Below are 20,977 nucleotides of genomic sequence, written 5' to 3' on the forward strand. Positions count from 1 at the left end.
GGAGGGCCTTCTCTGTAGCTGCTCCGGCCCTGTGGAACGATCTACCCGTAGAGATCCGGAGCCTTCCCACTCTCTCGGCCTTCCGAAAAGCCACTAAAACCTGGCTATTCCGGCAGGCCTGGGGCTGTTGACTTCATGAATGAGGTCCAGCCCCACCTAGACTGAATGTATGGTGTGTTGTTTTTAAATTTGTTTCTCTTTTTCTCTTTTTAACTCTTATCTTTTATCTTGTTTTTGTAAGCCGCCCAGAGTCCTACGGGATTGGGCGGCATATAAATTTATTAAATTACTAATACTAAATAATCCAACATATAATGGCAAGGTTTAAGATGCAGGTAGGAACAGCATACACTGAAAAACACAACCAAGTAGCTGTGGCATTGGGTATGGGAATATCTGTACAGAATAGAGGTTGAACTCTCTTAAGTCTGTATGAGAAAAATTGCAGAAGGTTGTAGGAAAAAAGAGGGCTAAGATCCAGTGGGGCTTGATCCTGATAGACAGGCAGGTATCAACCAACCAAGCAGAAGCCAACCAAGCAGAAGACAGCGGGGGTGATAGATGTAGAAATGTCAAATGACAGCAGCATCAGAAAAGAGGAGGATGAGAAACTGGAGAAGGACCAGGGCATGAAGGAGGGACTGGAGAGGAAGTGGAAAGTCAAGGCCAAAGTGAATGGTAAGAGCACTCGGGGCTGTGACCTCTAAGCTGGGAGAGGGACTCCAACAGATCCCAGGAATCTGGACCTCACAAACCTCCAGATGAGTGCAGTGCCAGGAATAGCTAAGATTCTGCATAGAACCCTGAAACTCCCTGGCCTCTGTAGAGGACCCAAGATTGAGAAAGGCACAGACCACCCATAAGGCCAAGAAGGGACCTTAAAAAAATACAATAAATTGTATTCAAAAGATACAAGTGGGCTTGGGGATCTGATACCTTGAACTTGATCATGACTAACAGAAGAATTGATTGAAGATATTAAAATGATGGAAACTTTGAGTACAAGTCAGCACACATTTTTAGAATCCTTGATTTTAACAAATAATCTCTGTATTTCTTTATTTTAAAAAAACAGTCAAGTGCAAACAAAGAGCAACAAAGATGACTAGGGGGCTAGATGCTAAAACATATGAAAAATGGTTTCAGGAATTGGGTACATCTAGTGTAGTGAAAAAGAGATCCAGGGGTGACAGGATAGCAGTGTTCCAATATTTCAGGGGCTGCCACAAAGAAGAGGGGATCAACCTCTTCTCCAAAGCACCAGAAGGCAGAATGAGAAGCAATGGATGGAAGCTACTCAAGGAGAGAAGTGCTCCATCACTTGAGGTTTTAAAGATGAGATTGGATAACAATTTGTCCAGAATGATATAGGGGCTTGGACTATATAGGATACAGGAGGTTGGACTAGAAGACCTCCAAAGTCCCTTCCAACCCTGTTATTCTATTCTGAACCAAGAATTGTAGGAAAGCAGATTTTGATAAACTAGAATTAGTAACTAAGGTGTCATGGAAATAAAAGCTTGAAAGCTAAAGTGGAATTTCTTGAAAAGGCAAAAAAAAAGTAAAATCTAAAGAAATAGACATAGCAATAGAACTTAGACTTAGATACTACTTCACAGTGCTTTACATCCCTCTAAGTGGGTTACAGAGTCAGCATCTTGTCCCCAATAATCTGGGTCCTCATTTTTGAATAGGCAGCTCCCAAGAGGAGCTGTAACTGAAGGACAAAAAAGGACTACAAAAAATGAAAGGAAGGACACATAACTAAGGCAGAATATCAGCAGATAGCCCAAATCTGCAAAGATGGAGTCAGGAAAGCAAAGGCTCAGATAACAAAAAAAAGTATTTTTCAACATATAAATAACAAGGAAAAATGCCAAGGAAATAGTCGGTCCACTAAAGAGAGAAGATGGCAAGGAAGTAACAGGCAGTAGAAAGGAAGTAGAGCTACTTAATTCATTCTTTGCATTGGTCTTCAGGCAAAACGAAACTATAGCCCAATCTATCAAAAACATAGCTGTAAAAGACAGACTAGAAACAAAAGTTAAAATAAGCCAAAAAATGGTAAGATAACACCTGTCTGATCTTGATGAATACAAATCACCAGGACCTGATGGAATACATCCCAGAGTTCAAAAGGAGCTGGCAAATGTCCTCTCAGAAATGTAGCACATCTTTCAAAAATCCTAGAGCACCAGGGAACTAGCAGAGGACTGGAAAAGAGCTGATGTGGTTCCCATCTTCAAAAAAGGGAATAAAACAGACCCAGGAAACTGCAGACCAATCAGCTTAACATCAATACCTGGGAAGATACTGGAAAGGATAATAAAAAACAGATCTGCCAACGAGTAAAGTAATAACTAGAAGTCAGCACGGGTTTGTTAAAAACAGATCATGCCAAACCAATCTTCTTTTATTCCTCAACATAGTGACTAAATTAGTAGACTAGCAAAATACTGTGAACATAATATACTTAGACTTCAGCAAGGCATTTGGCAAAATAGACCACAACCTACTTATTGGTATGATAGAAAAAAGTGGGATAGATAGCATCACCATCAGATGGAATTGTAACTGGCTGACAAACCATACTCAATGAGTAGTCTGTAATGGGTCTACATCTACATGGAGGGAAGTAAGCAGAGGGGTACTACAAGGTTCTGTCTTAGGCCAAATACTCTTCAATATCTTCATAAAAGACTTAAATGAAGGAATAGAAGGGGAACTCATTAAATTTGCAGACAACACTAAGCTGGCAAGGATAGCCAACAACCCAGAAGACAAGCTCAGGATACAAAAAGATCTTGACAGACTTGAACAATGGGCCCTATCCAACAAAATGAAGTTTAATGTGGAGAAAAGCAAAGTTTTACACTTAGGCTGGAAAAACCAAAGGTACAAGTACAAATTAGATAAACTCTGGGTCAAAAACAGTTACTGTTACTTAGCATTTTAGTGAATGATCACTTAAACATGAGCCAGCAGTGTGCAGCAGCAGCCAAAAAAGCAAAATCATGTGAAATATTAGTACTGCTTTACAAAACCTTAGTAGGAACACACCTGGAATACTGCATCTAGTTTTGGTCATCACATTACAAAAAAGATGTTGAAAATTGGGAAAAAGTGCAGAGAAGAGCAGCTAAGATTAATAACAACCTGGAGACTAAAATGTATGAAGAAGAGGAACTTATGGCTAGTCTACAGAAAAGAAGGACTAGTGATGACATGAATAATCCTCATATGGACCCCTATTATTGAGCTGAGCCACAACAGAGGTGGGTTGCTAATCTTCACAATAGATGATGGAGGGTCCCTGGAACCAAAGGAGTCAAACAACCAAAATGTGCAGGTATTCAATCTATTGATAGCAATTTTGGATTCTCCATCTCCAGAGCGTTTTAAGAAAAGGTTGGGCAGACACTTGATGAGGATGACTTGATTGGTTTGTTGACTATTGCAGAGGATTAAGCGAGATGATCCTTGTGGCTGCTGGTTCGGCCTGAATCGGCTTGGATCAGTCGAACCAGTAATAGCGGTGGCGGGAGGCTCCGCCTACACATTTGCAGAAGCATCGCAAGTGTGCAGAAGCATCGCAAGTGTGCGCAGGAACGTGCCTGAACTGGTAGTAAAAAGATTAGCAACCCACCTCTGTTGTGGCTCAGCTCAATAATTCAAAGCACTCACAGTTTCCAGGAAAAGCTGTAAAAGCAGCATGTCTAACACTAAACTGACTTCTCTTCAAGAGTTTTCTGCAAGCTGTCATTCTTACTGGTTTCCCTCTCCCACCTCATCTTTTCTGCTCAGCCTTGCACTGACATGCCTCCTTTTTTTGTTCTTTCTCCTTGCTGCTTTTCTTGAATGAGCCAATGGCATTGCCTGTCACTCTTTTCTCACTGGTCCTGAAATACTTTCTCCCTCAGTCGCTGGTGCTCCAGGAAGCAAGGGCCAATAGTCAGATATCTGAAGAAGATGAATGCAGAGAAGAGGAGAGACTCCTGTCAATAATCCTGCCCTGGGCCCTGAAGGGCTTCAAGTGGCAACTAGCATCTTAATTGCACCCAGAAGCCCAATGGAAGCAGCGTAGCTCATGTGAGTTGGATCCACAACTGTCCGCACCATTTTGGACCAGCAACGGTTCCAAATGGCCTTCAAGGACAGCACATTGCAGGGATCCATTTGGGGGAGGGGAGATCAAGGCTTGAGTCACCCTGAGTAAGTCCTCCCAATTCAGGAAAGGCTGTGAGAACCCTCACCAGTATTGCAGGCAAACTCTGCCTAGTGCCAGGAGTTCAATCTTGACTCGTCCTTCCAAGGTCTGTAAAATGAGAACCCAGATTGTTGGGGGCTGGAGGCTAACATTTCCAAACAGCTCAGAGAGTGCCCTAAAGCACCGTGGAGCAGTATATAACTCTAAGTGCTCCTGCTCAAGGTTGCAATTGATGCACAACAGATGCCCTCTTGCCCATCACTGCCACCTGTTCCTTGAACAGGAGCCATGAGTCCAGGAGGACCCCCATATCCTGCACAAGCTGTGTCTGGATCAAGAACTTAGAATGAATCAAGAATTCCAGATCCACGGGGCCTTAAAACCCAAAGCCACTTGGTCTTGCGGGGTTGGGTCCTCCACGCACCAAGAAAGGATCTCAACAGCATCACTTGGTTGGCCAGGAATATAGACGTGTAACTAGTCTTTTCCAGCATATGGACAGTACTTATGTTTGTGCTGGCAGATGACGCCACCCAGTGGTTTAACTCTGGGGAGAAATAATGAAAATTGGGGTGGGTGAAGAAGAGTTTTTCTAGGAATTTCTCTCCATTGTGCAAGGAGAGAAATGTGTTTGTTTTGCTGGTCTTTCAGTAGGCTAAAATTTGATTTTCTTGCTATTGATCAGGTTGCAGATTGGAGAAGCTGACAATCCTAACTGCAGTTTTAGCTCTTCAAGTGGAGCTTGTCAGGGTTATTATGGTCAGGCAGTTTTTAGTTGGAAGAGTTTTTGGGGTCTTCTGGAATGTCTTTGACTCAGATATGGAAAACCTCATGCAGAATAATTGTGCCCATGTTTACTTTGACGTAGATCGCAGGGTCCCGTGTGACCTACTCTCAGGCAGATGCACATGGGATTACAACCAAGATATTTAAGCCTAAAAAGCAAGGCTGAAAGGAGGAATCCAACACGGTTGCAACTCTTGCAGTGGATGGGGAGGGAGGGGGGAGGTAAGAGAGCACTTCAGTCCCATTGTGGAAAGGAAAGGAAAGGGATTATGCCAGAGCTTCTACTGTCAAGAAATGTGAGCAGCCCTGATTTGGCAATTCAGAGGCAGGACTTCTCCATGCTCCGTCCTGGGCCCATTTCAAGCAGTGAAGCAGTTCTGCAAGTCTCTGTGAGCAACAGTTGTGGGAAATGTGTAGGGACCCTCGGACTCCAGCCGATGACCTACCCATCAGCCGGGTTGGGGATGGGTGGACAATCTGGAACACATTTACACACACACACACACACACACACACACACACACACACACACACACAAATCTCCACCACCACAAAAGGTCACAATTTGTGCTGTCTATATACCATATTATTTTTTCTTAAAGCAAAGAGTATGAAACAGAACTATAATACACAGAGACCTACAAACACACAGGTGAACATGCACTCTCTTCATCTGCAGATTGTGTAATTCTGCCTGTTGTAGATATTTTCTTAATATCCTTATCTTACTTCTGCAAATATACATCTACGCTTATTTATTATGGCATTGCTAGTCAAAAGGAAGGCTTTCTTCAGGTTTTTCCAGTTTGCTTCTTGTCCTTTTGAAAACTTGTGTTTCATCGCTCAGATAGCGGTCAGCACTGGCCTTTCAACCAGATGTTCACATCCCTTCGGAGCAGAACTTTCAACGGAGGGAGGACCAGGGTTGCACAAGGAGCATGTGGTCCATTCCCCTAGAAAGTACCACAAGTTCACCACTGGCTGGAGTTACATGTGTAAAGTGAGAGTTTTGTGCCTGTATCAATGCTGTTAAGCAACAGTGACTCATTCGAAAGTTTGTAGCTCAGGGTTGACATGAGGGCTCCTTGGTGCTCTCTGGGCTTGCTTGTTTTCTTGCAGATGTGTTTCATTACCCTGACTAGGTAACATCCTCAGGGCTAGACCGAAAGCACCAAGGCAGCTGCAAGCTTACCCCTCTCCATAACTAGTGTATAAACCAGTGAAGTGAGCCTTAAATGAAGGAAAGGGGGGGGGCACCCTGAAGGCATTAGGGCTGTTGATTGGCCTTGTCTTTTGGTGCAGGCCTCCCCCTCTTCCTCCTCTTTCTCATCTTTTCCTTTCATTACCACCACCACCAACTCCTCCTCTCCTGGAGCTTTAAGCAGAACTTCCCATGACAGGCAAGCCATTTCATGATATGAAGCCACTTAGCGTAATAATCAATTTTTATTCAGGAACTGGACAGATTTGAATTCGCTTCCTAAATTGAGCCCTTTTCTCAGCTTAAAGTTCTTTCTCAGAAATGGTTGAATGGTTACAACAGACCTTCCTCCAGCTCTCAGCAATATATATTGAGAGGGAGTCTCCACCTTGTGACACACACACACACCCATCTGAGACAGGAACTCCTCCCTCTTCTCTCTTCAGAACAGATAAGTTGTGGGTGCTCCATCACTGGAGGTTTTCAAGAAATGATAGAAGGTCTCTTGCTTGTGCAAGAGGCTCCAGGGTCTCTTCCAGCTCTGTTATTCTGTTATTTCTAATGATAATGGCCTGGACCAAGAGGATTACGCCCATCCAACTGGAAGGGAGCGAGTATTATTAAGGGGGGTAGACCATAAAGGAGTCATTATGTGAAGTGGCATCACAGCATGAAATCAGCTGTTTTGGCATCTAATAGACAAATCAGCTTACAGGTGTGTGTGTGTGTTTGTGTGTATGTGTGTGTAAATGGAACTGTTTCTGCTTGTGGGTATTTTTATCCCATTCTCTCTATTTCTAGACAGTGGAAGCTCTGCCAATAACCGGGCTGGGGATTCTGCTTGGGGAACAAGACAGGTATGTTTTATTACAACCAAACAATCCAAAACATTATTTTTTAAAGCAAGACCATGTGAACATATCTTCCCCAAATTTATACTTTGGGACCCAAACCTTTCTCTCTCTAAAATTGGCTGTGCCACAAACGCTTCATTGGGCTTTTTTGTTCTTTAGGAACCAGCTGAAGCTCTTCCGGAAGGGCCAAAATATGAGCCCAGCTGACATGTACCGGTGGAAGCTCTCCTCCCATGAGCCCTGCAGTTCCACATGCACCACAGGTGAGCAGCTCCCCAAAGGGCTTGCAGGGGGAAACCTCAGCCAGTCTGCTTGGGAAGGGAAACAGGCCCAGCTAGTCTTTTCCCCATGAGGAAAAGGATGGAGCCCGCAGCCCATCCTGCAGCTTTAGTTACACAGGCTTTCAAGGAGAGCCGATATGCCATGGCAGAATCCAAGCATGGAAGCAGCCACTTCTGCACAGGACAAAGGCAGGCAAAAGTTCTTGTAATCCTAGTGCCCAAGGAGGGACACGATCATATCTCCACAAAAAGCGAAGATGTGGCTAACAAAATCCACAGACTTCTACCCCTTTCTACTACTATATGTAGGGACGAATGACACAAAAAAGTACTTGAAAACAATGTTGAGTGATTACGAGCAGTTGGTAAGAAAGTCAAGGACGTAGGTGGACAAATAGTTTTTTCACCTGTAAGAGCCAAGGTGGTGCAGTGGTTAAATGCAGCACTGCAGGCTACTGCTAGATCAGCAGGTCAGCGGTTCAAATCTCACCGGCTCAGGGTTGACTCAGCCTTCCATCCTTCCGAGGTGGGTAAAATGAGGACCCAGATTGTTGGGGGCAATATGCTGACTCTCTGTAAACCGCTTAGAGAGGCCTGAAAGGCCTATGAAGCGGTATATAAGTCTACTGCTATTGCTATTGCTATTGCTATTGCTGTATTGCCAATGAAAGGACAACATCCAGTAAGAGAACAAAGAATTCTAGAAGTGAACCACTGGCTAAAGGGTTGGTGTTGCTCAAAAAACGTTGGATTCCTGGACCATGGTGTGTACTACCTCCAAGATGGGCTTCTGGCAAGGGATGGGCTGCACCTCACAAAGACTGGGAAGAATGTTTTTGGAAAACGATTGGCTCAACTTATCAGGAGGTCTTTAAATTAAAATTGAGGGGGGGAGGGTGACCAATCTCCAGAAGCTAATTCCAAACAAAAACCCCTAGAAAACAAGTAAAATAATGAGGTACGGAGGGATGTGAAGGAAGGAAGGCTCAAATGCCAAATAGGAAGTATATCTAGAGTCAGGCATAAAAGTGTCCCAGAACAGTCTTTGTGCTGGAAATGGATCTAACCATCTGATCAGAAATAATTCACTGTACAAGGAGCAGGACTTGGGTCATGCTTACAGGCACTATTTTCTCTAGTTGCAGCAGCTTGAGAGAGTTTTACCAACTCTCTTAAGAGATGTTAGATTTACATTGTTTTCAGACAGAACAGAGGTCTGTGAATAATTCTGCAGAGCAGAATTGGTGAATACAGAGTACAAGAGTACAAACCTAGCCTCAGAGTTGTTTTCAATGAAGAATTCCTGTTTCCTGTCCTTAAGGACAGCCCACCTGAGTCAGGCGGAGACCTAGCCTGTTGTTGTGGAACTACTAGATACCTCAGGAGCAGGAAACAAGGTTCCCTCTTTCTGCCTTTTGTTTCCCTGCAACCGTTATTTAAAGGCATACAGCGTTTGCATTTCCTGCATCGGATGAGGAGAGCACCTCTTTCTCCTTCTGTCCTGGCCACTTTTTTACAGAGGCACGATGGAGAGAGTTTTAACAAACTGCATCCCTGTTTGCTTTGGTAGCAGCAGCGCCTCAGACAGAAAGTCCAAATAGAGAGTGGTAAGGACAGAAGAAGCTTATATGAAGCTCTCTTCCCATTGGAGACAAACATCAGGCAGATGGAGACAAACACCAGGAATTTCCATAAGTGCTGGACAGAATATCTGTTCTTTATTTCAGTCTTTTGTAACATGCTCATTTTTAATGAATGAATTCCTGGGTCATTTCTTGAAAAGATTCTCTGTTAAGGAAAAGGGATTCAGAGTTGATCACCACTATTATCGACTCTTTAATCATGTTAGGTTATCTTTTTAAAGAACTGCCGGAGGTGGAGTGAATTTAATATAATAATAATATAATTTATTGTTAAAAGAGTTTGGGGTATAAAATACTGATGCGATTTTTCTTTAACTTATTTTCTTGGATAAAGTTGCCAAAAGTATCAAAAAAGGTGATTTTGCTCCCCAAAATTCCCATAACTGATATTAAAGGAAAAATGTTTTCTCATTGCACAGGCCATGCCCCTAAATTTCCCCAGATCTTCCCTATGTCTTCTATGCTCCCCATCCCAGGAAGATTTCTTGTGAATGCCTGGACAAATGATTTGGGAGAAGGGATGTCTTCGGGTCACTTTTGGACCCTGGCATTGGTCCCTGCTGCGACGGTTTTCAGGGGTGGTTTGCCAGTGCCTGCTTCTATCTCCTCCACCTGGGGATGAGGTGAGGGGCTGGCCCAAGGTCCCCCCAATGGGCTCCATGCTCAATGCCCAAAACTGGCTCTTTTAAAAAACAATACAAGGTTCCCCACCCACCCCCCACCCCCCAAGTGAACAAATGAACACTCTCTTTCCCACGATCTCATTTTGGTGAATGAGCTCAGATTCCATCTTTGCTTTGCCGGGATTAGAGGGGCTGAGTGTAATTCACGCAAGGTGATAAAAGGAGACAGGAGGTGCCTTGACTTTTACCGATGCTTCAGTTCAGAGGGTGCAGTGGTGTTGGGAGGGGGAGGCTTCTGGATGGCATCTGTGCAGACAAACAGCTGTGGCAGTGAAAGTCTGATGGCTTTGGTCTTTCTGAATGCAGGAGTGATGTCCACCTATGCCATGTGTATCCGCTACGATGGCACAGAGGTGGAGGACTCTTTCTGTGATGCAGCCACGCGGCCCGAGCCCATCCATGAGTTCTGTGCGGGAAGAGAATGCCAACCCAGGTTTGCCTTCCTCGCTGCTTGGGGAACCAAAGCCCAGAAGCAGCTGGGCAGCTTTCATTCCCAGGAGTGCTCTTTCTGTGCTTAGAGTATTGCCAGGGTGCCTGATGCAGTGCCAGGCTTTGTGCCTGTTGCTCTCGTGAGAATCTAGAAATGGGCCATGGGCAGAAACGGTGGATGAGGGCAGAAGCTTTGTCTAGGGACCTCTTGGCAATAGAAGCAGGTCTCAGGGGGGAGGACACAGCCTGGTTGGTGGCTAGGATAGACTTTCCTGCATCAAGGCAAGAGGTTTTCCTTCTGGAGTATCAGGGGAGGCTCCGGGGTTGGACAGTCACAGCACCACCATGACACGGAGGGAGGGAGATTGGTTGATTATCATAGTCCATGACTGCAAAGCAAAGGTAATTAGAGAAATAAAATGCCATCCCAACTATTCTTTATATGCCTTTAATTGTCTTAGCTGCTCTTTGCACTTTTTCCAACGTCTCAACATGTTTTTTGTAATGTGGTGACTAAAACTGTATTTGGTCATTCTTTGCTTTCCTGACCAGATTTGCATATTTGGGCTATCTGCTGATATTCTGCCTTAGTTATGTGTCCCACTTTCCATTTTTTGTACATACCTTTTTGGCTTTCAGTTTTTATCACAGAGATCTGGTTTTTTCTTGGATTTCCTGTTCTTCTTTTTCAGTGGTATTGTGCTGGTCTGGACACTGAGGTGGGCTGTGATTGGAGTCTAGTCAGAAGGCAGCTTTGGCATCTGTTAACCAAAACTCTGCACTTTGCAACAGAAGTATGCAAATCGGAATGCTGCCAGCATGCTCTAGAGTTGGAGCGCCAGAGTGTTTTTTTCAAAATGGCTTTTGACTTAAATGTTATTTGAGTCGACCTCACTTAAATGGGCCAAGATCCCTGAAGAATAGCAAAACCAAACCTGATCACAGTCCTGGTCATCCCCTAAGAGCCTGGCCTGGCTGTCCTCCCTCACTATTCCTCATCCTGAAACCCCACCTTGCCTTGGACAGGTGGGAGACCAGCAGCTGGAGCGAGTGCTCCAGGACCTGCGGAGAAGGCCACCAGTTCCGGATTGTCCGTTGCTGGAAGATGCTCTCACCAGGCCTAGACAGCTCTGTCTACAGCAACCTGTGCGAATCGGCCGACATCGCTCGGCCAGAAGAGAGGAAAGTCTGCAAGAACCCGGCCTGTGGGCCACAGTGGGAAATGTCCGAGTGGTCTGAGGTAAATTCCGGCCGAGGGGTCTCTGTGCTTTGATCCCTGTGGATCACCTAGCTTTGGGGGCAAGCTTTATAGGGGGGAGTTGGCCGGAGCAGTGGCCAATTTCTGTGAGTCTTTCCCAGCAGTTGCTCCTGCATGTGGTTTCGAATACAAGTGACCAAGCAATCTTTTGCTCAGGTGTGCTGGCCATGGCTCACAGGACGCCCCTAAGTGGGTCCTCTTAGGTGGAGGGTTTCTCAAAGAGTCCTAGATTTACTCCAGGCAGGGCTAACACTAGCCCTGTGAGCGGTGCAGTGGCCTAGAGGTGGAGCTCTCACTTCACAATCAAGAGGTTATGAGTTTGATCCTAGATAGAGGCAGGTATTTCTTTCTCTGGGTGCGAAGAGAATATATCTGCTGAATAACTCTGCATTGGTGACAAGAAGGGCATCGGGCCAGTAAACACTCAGCTCCATTCAGTTGCCCAGAGTCCACCCCACCAGGAATTATGCGGTCATTAAAAGAAGAGGATGAGGGCTAACATTAACCAGCAGATCCCTCTGGCTGTTGCCTTCAACCCTTCTATCCTTTTTGGAAGGAACAATGGAGGCACCCCTCCCCCCCTCAGGAACAGAGGCCATTTACCCAAATTGCACAAATCGATCCTGGGGTTCAGTTTCTGGGGGACTTGCTGCTTTTTTATGCTTCAAGCCTCTCCAGTCTACCATCCACCATGGATCCAGGGGCTGTCAAGGCTGACTCTCCCCACCATTCCCCCTGCAGTGCACAGCCAGGTGTGGCGAGAGGAGTATGGTCAGCCGAGACATCCGCTGTTCTGAAGAAGAGAGGCTGTGCGACGCCAACACCAAGCCAGCGGCTGATAAGAACTGCACTGGGCCGCCCTGCGATCGGCAGTGGACAGTCTCTGACTGGGGACCGGTAAGTCTTTTGGACAGAGGAGGAACTTGCTGACCAGGAGAGAGGGAGGCTTGGATATTTGCAGGAGCTGCAAGGCGGAGGCCAGTGTGGGTCACAAGATGTGGAACGGGCCTGCCTTCCAAATCAGAGCAGGGGTGCCGGTTAATCTAATATCCGGTTTGCAACCCAACGTGCTTCTTTTCTTCCACAAAATAAAGTCATCTGAATTTTAGCTCTGGGGCCTCACAGCCTCTGTGCATCAAAATAACTTTGAGGGCTTCAGACATCGTGATCTAGGATTTTTTATAGCATCCCTTTTGAAACATTGGTGTTTCTTCCTGCAGGGCAGCAGATTCCTACCAGGCTGGGGTGGGGTGGGGGGAGGTTTGGCAGTAAAGCCAACAAGTCAGCAAATGTGGGGGGGAGCTCTCATTCCCAGTCCATGATCAAGCAGTTGCTCTTGAGGATGCCTCCCTGGATTTTTGCCCCAAGGGGTGGACTGGATGGCCACAAGGGTTCCTTGCAGCACCTACCACTTCAACATGTTGCACGCAGGTGCCTAGGTACCTCTTCTCTTGGCTCAGGGGTCCCCAACCATGGACTGGGGACAAATATCGATTCATGGCCTGTTAAGAACTGGGCTGCACAAACAGCAGGCAAGCAGGTGAAGCTTCAATTGCACATACTCTTTTTGTTCGAGAGAGAAACAGAGAGAGGGAGAGAAACAGAGAGAGAGAGAGACAGAAACAGACAGACAGAGAGAGAAACAGAGAAAAATACATACACAGAGAAAGAGAGAGAGAGAGAAACAGAGAGAGAGAGAAACAAAGAGAAACAGACAGACAGAGACACAGAGAGAAACAGAGAGAGAGAGAATGAAACAGAGAGAGAGACAGAGATGGAGAGAGACAGAGACAGAGAGAAACAAAGAGAGACAGGGAGACACAGAGAGAGGGAAAAACCGAGAGAGACAGAGAGAGAGAAACAGACAGAAAGATACAGAGAGAGAAACAAAGAGAAACACATACACACAGAGAGAGAAACAAAGAGAGAGAGAAAAACACAGACAGAAAGACAGAGACAGGGAGAGAAACAGAGAGAATGAAACAGAGAGAGAGACAGAGATGGAGAGAGAGACAGAGACAGAGGCACATAGAGACAGAGAGAAACAAAGAAACACAGAGAGACACAGAGAGAGAGAGAAACCAAGAGAGACAGGAGAGAAAGAGAGAGAGAGAGGCAGAGACAGAGGCAGAGAGAGAAACAAAGAGACACAGAGAGAGAAACCCAGAGAGACAGAGAGAGAGAGAGACAAAGAGAAAAACCGAGAGAGACAGGAGAGAGAGAGAGACAAACAGAGACAGAGAGAAACTGAGAAAGAGAGAGAAACAGAGAGAGGCAGAGGCAGAGAGAAAAACTGAGAGACAGACAGAGAGAGAAACTGAGAGCGCGCGCGAGAGAGAAACAGAGGCAGAGAGAAAAACAGAGACAGAGAGAGAGAGAAACAGACAGAGGCAGAGAGAGAAACAGAGACAGGAGAGAGAGAGACAGACAGACAGAGAGAGAAACAGAGCAAGAGAGAGAGAAACAGAGAGAGAGAAACAGAGAGAGAGAAACAGAGAGAGAGAAACAGAGAGACAGGCAGAGAGAGAAACTGAGAGAGACAGACAGACAGAAACAGAGAAACTGAGAGCGAGGGAGAGAAACAGAGAGAGATAGAGGCAGAGAGAGAAACAGAGAGACAGAGACAGACAGATACAGAGAGAGAAACAGCGAGAGAGAGAGAAACAGAGACAGAGGCAGAGAGAGAAACTGAGAGAGAGACAGACAGAGACAGAGAAAGAAACTGAGAGCGCAAGAGAGAAAAACAGAGAGACAGAGGCAGAGAGAGAAACAGAGAGACAGGCAGAGAGAGAAACTGAGAGAGACAGGAGAGACAGAGACAGAGACACAGAGAGAAACTGAGAGCGCACGCGCGAGAAACCGAGAGAGGCAGAGGCGAGGAGAGAAACCGAGAGAGAGAGAGAGAGAGAGAGAGAGAGAGAGAGAGAAACATACAGAGACAGAGTCAGAGAGAGAAACTGAGAGTCAGAGACAGAGAGAGAAACAGAAAGACAGGAGAGAGAGAGAGACAGACAGAGACAGAGAGAAACTGAGAGCGAGAGAAAAACAGAAAGAGATAGAGGCAGAGAGAGAAACAGAGAGGCAGAGGCAGAGAGAGAAACACAGAGTGAGAGAAACAGAGAGAGAGAGAGAAATCGAGAGACAGGAGAAAGAGAGAGAGAGAGAGAGAGAAACAGACAGATATAGAGAAACCCAGAGAGACAGAGAGACAGAGAGAAATTGAGAGTGATACAGAGAGAGAGAGAGACAGAGATAGACAGAGAGAGAGACAAAGAGAGGCAGAGAGAGAGGAACAAACAGAGAGAGAAACAAAGAGACAGAGAGACAGAGAGAAACTGAGAAAGTGAAACAGAGAGACAGAGAGAGAAACAAAGAGAGACAGAGAGAGAGAAACAGATAGAGACAGAAAGATAGACATAACAGGGAGAGAGAGAGAGAAACAGAGATAGAGATAGACAGAAACAAAGGGAGAGAGAGACAGAGAGAGACAGAGGCAAAGAGAGAAACTGAGGGAGACAGAGACAGACAGACAGAGACAGAAAAAGAGAAAGAAACAGAGCGAGAGAGAGAGAAACAGACAGAGGCAGAGAGAGAAACAGAAAGACACAGAGACAGAGACAGAGAGAGAAACAGAGAGAGAGACAGAGGCAGAGAAACAGAGAGACAGGAGAGGAAGAGACAGAGAGACAGAGAGAAACTGAGAGCGAGAGAGAAACAGAGAGAGACAGAGACAGAGAGAGACAGAGAGAGATAGAGAAACTGAGAGAGAGAGAGACAGAGGCAGAGAAACAGAGAGACAGGAGAGGAAGAGACAGAGACAGAGAGAGAAACTGAGAGCGAGAGAGAAACAGAGAGAGACAGAGACAGAGAGAAACACAGAGAGAGAGAAACTGAGAGAATAGAGAGACAGAGAGAGAAACTGAGAGCGAGAGAGAGAGAAACAGACAGGCAGAGAGAGAAACTGAGAGAGACAGAGAGAGAAAGAAACCGAGGGAGAGAGAGGGGGGGGGAGAGAGAAACATACAGAGGCAGAGGCAGAGAGAGAAAAAGAGAGAGAGAGAGAGAGAGAGAGAGCAACAGAGCGACCAAGAGAGGAACAAAGAGAGAGAGAAACAGAGAGAGACAGAGAGAGAGAGAAAAATCGAGAGAGACAGAGACAGAGACAGAGAGAGAAACAGAGAGCGAGAGAGAGAAACAGAGAGACAGGCAGAGAGAGAAACTGAGAGAGACACAGACAGACAGACAGAAACAGAGAGAAACTGAGAGCGAGGGAGAGAAACAGAGAGAGATAGAGGCCGAGAGAGAGAAACTGAGACAGGAGAGAGAGAGACAGAGAGAGAAACTGAGACCGCGCAAGAGAGAAACAGAGAGGCAGAGGCAAGTAGAGAAACTGAGAGAGACAGAGAGAGAGAGAAACATAGAGAGAGAGAGAGAAACCGAGACAGAGAGAGAGAGAAACATTCAGAGACAGAGGCCAAGAGAGAAAAAGAGAGAGAGTGAGAGCGCAACAGAGCAACCGAGAGAGAAACAAAGAGAGAGAGAGAAACAGAGAGAGACAGAGAGAGAGGAACAGACAGAGACAGAGAGAGAAACAAAGAGATAGAGAGGGAGAGAAACACAGAGTGAGAGAAACACAGAGAGAGAGAAATCGAGAGGAGAGAGAGAGAGAAAGAAAGAGAGAGAGAGAGAGAAACAGACATATATAGAGAAACCCAGAGAGAATGAAACAGAGAGAGAAACAAAGAGAGAGAGAGAGAAACTGAGAGCGACAGGCAGAGAGAGACAGAGACACACAGAGAGAGAGACAGAGCAACAGACCAACCGAGAGAGAAACAGAGAGACAGAGAGAGAGAAACAGAGAGAGAGAGATAGACAGAAAAAGAGAGAGACAAAGAGAGGCAGAGAGAGAGAAACAGACAGACAGAGAAACAAAGAGAGACAGAGAGACAGAGACAGAGAGAAAAAGAGAAAGAGAGACAGAGAGAGACAGATAGAGGAACAGACAGAGACAGGGAGAGAAACAAAGAGAGGCAGAAAGACAGACAGAGACAGAGAGAGGAACCGAGTGAGACAGAGAGAGAGAGAGAGAGACAGAGACAGAGACAGAGAGAAAAACTGAGAGCAAGAGAGAGAAAAACAGAGAGAGACAGAGGCAGAGAGAGAAACAGAGAGAGAGACAAAGAGAGAGAGAGAGGAAAAAACAGAGCAAGAGAGAGAGAAAAACCGAGAGATACAGGAGAGAGAGGGCGGGAGAGAAACATACAGAGACAGAGGCAAATAGAGAAAAATGAGAGACAGAGAGACACACTGAGAGAGAGAGAGAGAGAGAGAGAGAGAGAGAGAGCAACAGACCAACCGAGAGAGAAACAGAGAGACAGAGAGAGAGAAACAGAGAGAGACAGAGATAGAGATGGAAAGAAAAAGAGAGAGACAAAGAGAGGCAGAGAAACAGAGAAAGAGAGAAGCTGAGAGAGAGAGAGGAACAGCCAGAGATAGAGAGAGATACAAAGAAAGAGACGGAGACAGAGAGAAACAGAGAGAGAAACAGAGAAAGAGAGAGGAACAGACAGAGACAGGGAGAGAAACAAAGAGAGGCAGAAACACAGACAGAGACAGATAGAAACCGAGTGAGACAGAGAGAGAGAAACAGAAACAGATAGAGACAGAGAGACAGAACAGGGAGAGAGAGAGAGAAACAGAGAGAGACAGAGAGAGACAGAGGCAGAGAGAGAAACAGACAGACAGACAGACAGACAGATAGAGACAGAGAGAGAAACAGCGAGAGACAAACAGAGACAGAGACAGGCAGACAGAGAGAGAAACTGAGAGCGGGAGAGAAACAGAGACAGAGACAGAGAGGGAGAGAGAGAAACTGAGAGCGAGAGAGAGAAACTGAGAGAGACAGGAGAGAGAGAGAGAAACAGAGAGACAGAGAGAGAGCGAGAAACAGAGAGAGTGAGAAACAGAGAGAGAGAGAGAGACAGAGAGAGAGAGAGAAAAACTGAGAGCAAGAGAGAGAGAAAAACCGAGAGATACAGGAGAGAGAGGGGGGAGAAACATACAGAGACAGAGGCAGAGAGAGAAAAATGAGAGACAGATAGACAGACAGAGAGAGAGAGCAACAGACCAACCGAGAGAGAAACAGAGAGACAGAGAGGGAGAGAGAAACAGAGAGAGACAGAGAGACAGAGATAGAAAGAAAAAGAGAGAGACAAAGAGAGGCAGAGAGGAACAGCCAGAGAGAGAAACAAAGAGAGACAGAGAGACAGAGACAGAGAGAAGCTGAGAAAGAGAAACAGAGAGAGACTGAGAGAGAGAGAGGAACAGCCAGAGACAGAAAGAGATACAAAGAGAGAGACTGAGAGAGAGAGAAACAGAGAGAGAAACAGAGAGAGAGAGGAACAGACAGAGGCAGGGAGAGAAACAAAGAGAGGCAGAAACACAGACAGAGACAGAGATAGAAACCGAGTGAGACAGAGAGAGAGAAGGAGAAATAGATAGAGACAGAGAGAGAAACAGAGCGAGAGACCCTGAGAGACAGAGACAGGCAGACAGAGAGAGAAACTGAGAGAGAGAGAGGAACAGACAGAGACAGGGAGAGAAACAAAGAGAGGCAGAAACACAGTGAGAGACAGAGAGGGATAGAAACCGAGTGAGACAGAGAGAGAGAAAGAGAAACAGAGAGACAGAGATAGATAGAAAAAGAGAGAGACAAAGAGAGGCAGAGAGAGAGGAACAGACAGACAGAGAGAGAAACAAAGAGAGACAGAGAGACAGAGAAAGAGAGAAGCTGAGAGAGAGAGAGGAACAGCCAGAGACAGAGACAGATACAAAGAGAGAGACTGAGACAGAGAGAAACAGAGAGAGAAACACAGAGAGAGAGGGGAACAGACAGAGGCAGGGAGAGAAACAAAGAGAGGCAGAAACACAGACAGAGACAGAGATAGAAACCGAGTGAGACAGAGAGAGAGAAAGAGAAACAGATAGAGACAGAGAGATAGACAGAACAGGGAGAGATAGAGAGAAAAACAGAGAGAAAAACAAAGAGCGACAGAGAGACAGAAACTGAGACAAAGAGAGAGAGAGAGAGAGAGAGAGAAACAGAGAGAGACAGAAACAGAGGGAGAGAGAGACAGAGAGAGAGGAACAGACAGAGTCAGAGAGAAACAAAGAGAGACAGAGACAGAGAGAGAAACCGAGAGACAGAGATAGAGAGAAAAACAGAGAGAAAAACAAAGAGAGAGAGAGAGAGAGAGAGAGAGAGAGAGAGAGAGAGAGAGAGAGAAAGCCAAAGCAAACAATTATTCCTGGCAAAGACAAACTCCCCACAGCTACTCCTTAGGTTCCTCCCCTCCAGGTCTTCCTTGTGAGGAGGAGTGGGGGACCTCCTCCCACGTAGCCTTGCAGCCCTTCTCTGCCTCCCCTCTGCTCTCCTGGCTCTTGGATCAGCAGAGTAGATAACTCTTCGTTGTCAGAGATTGACTGCCTATTTATTGGCACCACTGCCAATCAGCAGCCAATCCTCTGTGTCTGTACAAGGCAGCTCTCCATCTGGTGGACCAACTCCTCCAATGCCTGAGAGTCCGGGGACAGCATTGTCCTCAGCCCTGGGTCAGACTGTCCCTTTGAGAGGCCATGACAGACATAAGCCTAGATGTGCGTCTGCCTTCTCTCTCCCTTGCAGTGCAGTGGCGGCTGCGGTCCAGGCCGAATGATCCGCCAGGTCTACTGCAAAAGCAGCGATGGGCGTGTGGTGCCAGAGACCCAGTGCAACCCCGAAGCCAAGCCCCTCGCCATCCACCCCTGTGGGGAGAAGAATTGCCCCGCTGGCTGGCTGGCCCAGGACTGGGAACGGGTAAGGGATCCCCAGGGAGGGTTCTGCGGGCTTACGGCTGCCCAGGCCAGATCTGGATCCTTCCTTCCTTCTGGCAGTGCAACGCCACCTGCGGCCGAGGGTTGAAGAAGCGGACAGTGCTGTGCCTGGAGATTGTCAGTGGGAAGATCAAAACCCGACTCCCTGCCACGTGCGATGCCACCAAGAAGGAGGCAGAGGAAGCCACCTGCTTTGAGCGTCCCTGCTTCAAGTGGTATACCACCCCTTGGTCTGAGGTGAGAGCCTGGGGGCTTCTGGTTGTGGCGACAGCAGCTTTCGGGAGGAGGATTGTGGAAATACCCCTGGGGCACATGGGTTGTGTAACAGGCTTAATGTGAGATAAGAATGGCCCCAGCAACCCGTAGGTGATGGCTCTTTGGCTAAAGGAAGGCCAACCTGCCCTGTGGTAATTCAATTTGTGGGACAGAAAGCCAAAATAGGAACTTCCAGGGAAAGGTGGCCATGATCGACCTGCATGGCTGAACCAACCAACTGGATTCCAGTCCTTCTCCACCCCGGCCAACTAGGCTCTCCGGGGCTCTGCCAGCCTGTCCTGTGCAGGACAGAGCAAAGCTCACTCAGGGGTTTTTAGCGGTCAGAGGAATTTAAGAACCAGGAAAGTTCACAATGGCTGCCCCAATTAAGGCCCTTCATGTTCTCCTGTGCGCTACTTGGGGAATCCAAGCATGGGTTAACTTTGTCCATTAGCCTAGAGATTTAATTATGTAAATTGATGGCCACACCTCCTCTGACTGAAATAGTTCATTTTTTTAACTCATTCCAGCCTAAAGAGACGCAAAAACCTTTCTCTCTAGGTTATTGGACTTCTCTAGTCCGGTTAAGACAGCTACAGGAGAGATTAGCTCCAGAAGATTTGCTCCTTCATCAGGATGTCATCAAACTGGTGGATGTCATCCAACATAGCTTCTTGTTGCCTCTTATGGCTACGCCATTGGCAGGAGGATGTACGCTCTAAATGGCACCTTGCTTCCACCCCCTTCAAGGGCAGGTCCCTCTTTGGAGCGGCACTTGACCCCATATTGATTGAGACGAGGGACAAGCGAAAGCTGCTCCCTTCGACCACCAGGCGGACAGATAGGCGGCAACAACCTTACCCTCGGTGGCAGCCATTTCGTGCAGAGGATTCGGGATATACTCCCCTTCCCTATACCTCTCTATTTAACAGATCCTTTTCTCAGCCTCAGGACAGGTTTCAGGATAGATCCAATAGGGACAGAAGTAGACACCAACACCAACAATAGACCCAGGCCCAGCGGCCTTTTCATGGCCCCAACAACTGGTCCTTTCGTAGGTACTGGTGACTTGCACGAAGTTGGCCCTATTGGCGGGCGTTTAGCTGCCTTTGCCCACCAATGGGAAGCCACAACCTCAGATGCCTGGGCTTCTCCATACTTATCCTAGTTCCCAAGAACTCGGGAGGATGGCAGGACATCCTAGACTTGAAATGGCTCAATTTCTATCTAAAGTACCAAAAATTCAAAATGCTTGGATTCCTCTCACAGCACACATAGAAGGACTGTTCAGGTAAGTCAACGGTCATTCCAAGACTAATGATCCCCTGGCCAGTTCCCTGCCCGGAACCTGATGTCCTTTCCCTGCTCAACAGATCCTGTGTCTCCGGGCTTCCAAAAAAGCACACCAGGTTCCGATTATGCCTGATGCTCCAGGCCGTGAGAGGCTCGCATTGGCCTGTCAGCCATGATGGCTCATTGGTCACTGTCTGGAGCTCCCGCAGGTCTTG

General features: G+C 46.6%; 1 protein-coding gene across 6 annotated transcripts in view; it reads left to right on the top strand.

The window, feature by feature from the left end:
• ADAMTSL2 (ADAMTS like 2) overlaps positions 1–20,977 on the top strand; it is a 69,144-nt gene that overhangs the window by 45,095 nt on the left and 3,072 nt on the right. For all 6 annotated transcript variants that reach the window (XM_087704472.1, XM_014073245.2, XM_087704471.1 and 3 more), the window contains 6 exons: positions 7,208–7,311; positions 9,962–10,088; positions 11,111–11,324; positions 12,084–12,239; positions 19,027–19,197; positions 19,275–19,451. In XM_087704472.1, coding sequence (XP_087560598.1) covers positions 7,208–7,311; positions 9,962–10,088; positions 11,111–11,324; positions 12,084–12,239; positions 19,027–19,197; positions 19,275–19,451 — 949 coding nt within the window. The remainder of the gene's footprint in view (positions 1–7,207; positions 7,312–9,961; positions 10,089–11,110; positions 11,325–12,083; positions 12,240–19,026; positions 19,198–19,274; positions 19,452–20,977) is intronic.

Source organism: Thamnophis sirtalis, unplaced genomic scaffold (assembly GCF_051295495.1).
Source record: "Thamnophis sirtalis isolate CommonGarterSnake01/CBP01778 unplaced genomic scaffold, rThaSir2_p1.2 scaffold_2, whole genome shotgun sequence".
NCBI classification, from domain to species: domain Eukaryota; kingdom Metazoa; phylum Chordata; class Lepidosauria; order Squamata; family Natricidae; genus Thamnophis; species Thamnophis sirtalis.